General features: G+C 49.0%; 1 protein-coding gene across 1 annotated transcript; it reads right to left on the reverse strand.

The window, feature by feature from the left end:
- Positions 1-6: 6 nt before the first annotated feature.
- Positions 7-940, reverse strand: LOC107104469 (transmembrane protein 100-like). The gene has a single exon (XM_015404465.1). The coding sequence runs from the start codon at positions 893-895 to the stop codon at positions 437-439; it is 459 nt and encodes a 152-aa protein (XP_015259951.1). The 5' UTR covers positions 896-940; the 3' UTR covers positions 7-436.
- Between the last annotated feature and the right edge of the window lie 166 nt (positions 941-1106).

A 1106-nucleotide genomic window follows, 5' to 3' on the forward strand; every position in this document is an offset into this window, starting at 1 on the left:
CTATTAGAGACCTGAAGGACCAGATACCCTATAGAATCATTCTATCACCCTATTAGAGACCTGAAGGACCAGATACCCTATAGAATCATTCTATAGCCACTTTAATGTGGATCAGAGATGAAGCAGCAGAAGCCTAATTGATGGTGAAAGTGTGTTTGGTGTAAACGTAGCATTAGATTGTGAGATATTTGGTCAGAATAAACCAGTTTAATGGGATAGTTCAGTTGAGACCATCAGACATTCTGGTCTCATCAGGGAATGTCTTTTGTCCACTGAGGCACTGTCTTCTCCTTTAGAGCCACTGAGACTGAAGAAAACTGGCTAGGAGCTTTCTGTACACTGATGATCCAGTTCGGTGTCGCTGTGGTACATTCAGTCTAGATATCTGCTGGATGAATGAAGGAGTTTTGAGTTTGATGTCCACACTTGACCATGATCAGGCCATGCAGTATCTCTGGCTGGCCATGAGGGCATCCTGACTCTCCCTTCGTTTGTCCTTCTTCTTCCTGAGTCGAAGCCTCCAGCAGATGGCACTGCATCCAAGTAGGCCCATCCCTGTGGACAGCATCCCCAGTCCCAGCAGGGAGATGGTGGACCCGTGGGAGTTGAAGGTATAGGCCACAACCGTCACAACGACGCCAGCAATGAGGACGAACACAGCAAACGGCACGATGCAGCGGTAGCAGGACATCTCTGCGCCTCCCGTGGCCGCCGTCAGCTGGACTTCGTTCACATGCGGGATTCGTGTCGTCACGACGACGGGGCCGTCTTTCCTCAGCCTCTCAGCAGAGATGGACGCCGGGATCCTCATGGTGTTCCTCGGGATCCTGTCGGCCCCTTTGGCATAGAGCTCCTCCGGCATGGTGATCTTACTGGCAAGGAACAGGTGAGGCATGGTGGTGATGTCAGAGGTCAGCCAATCAGTGAGGAGCTAGCTGTGAACAGAATCAAAAAGGTCGATTTTACACTTTTGAATTCCAATGAAATGGTTAAAAATCTGTAGCTTTAGCAGAAAATTTGGTGGAAAACAAACTTAATGCCGGACTTCACTACTTCCCGAACTTCCTGTCTTTCATTCCTGACAGACTGATTAATCCAGGCAAGTC

This window comes from Cyprinodon variegatus, unplaced genomic scaffold, assembly GCF_000732505.1.
Source record: "Cyprinodon variegatus isolate N-32 unplaced genomic scaffold, C_variegatus-1.0 Scaffold1755, whole genome shotgun sequence".
Lineage (NCBI taxonomy): Eukaryota > Metazoa > Chordata > Actinopteri > Cyprinodontiformes > Cyprinodontidae > Cyprinodon > Cyprinodon variegatus.

Bases quoted from the DNA above. Each gene is read 5' to 3' on its own strand.
- LOC107104469 (XM_015404465.1), bottom strand. From the start codon at position 895: ATGCCTCACCTGTTCCTTGCCAGTAAGATCACCATGCCGGAGGAGCTC.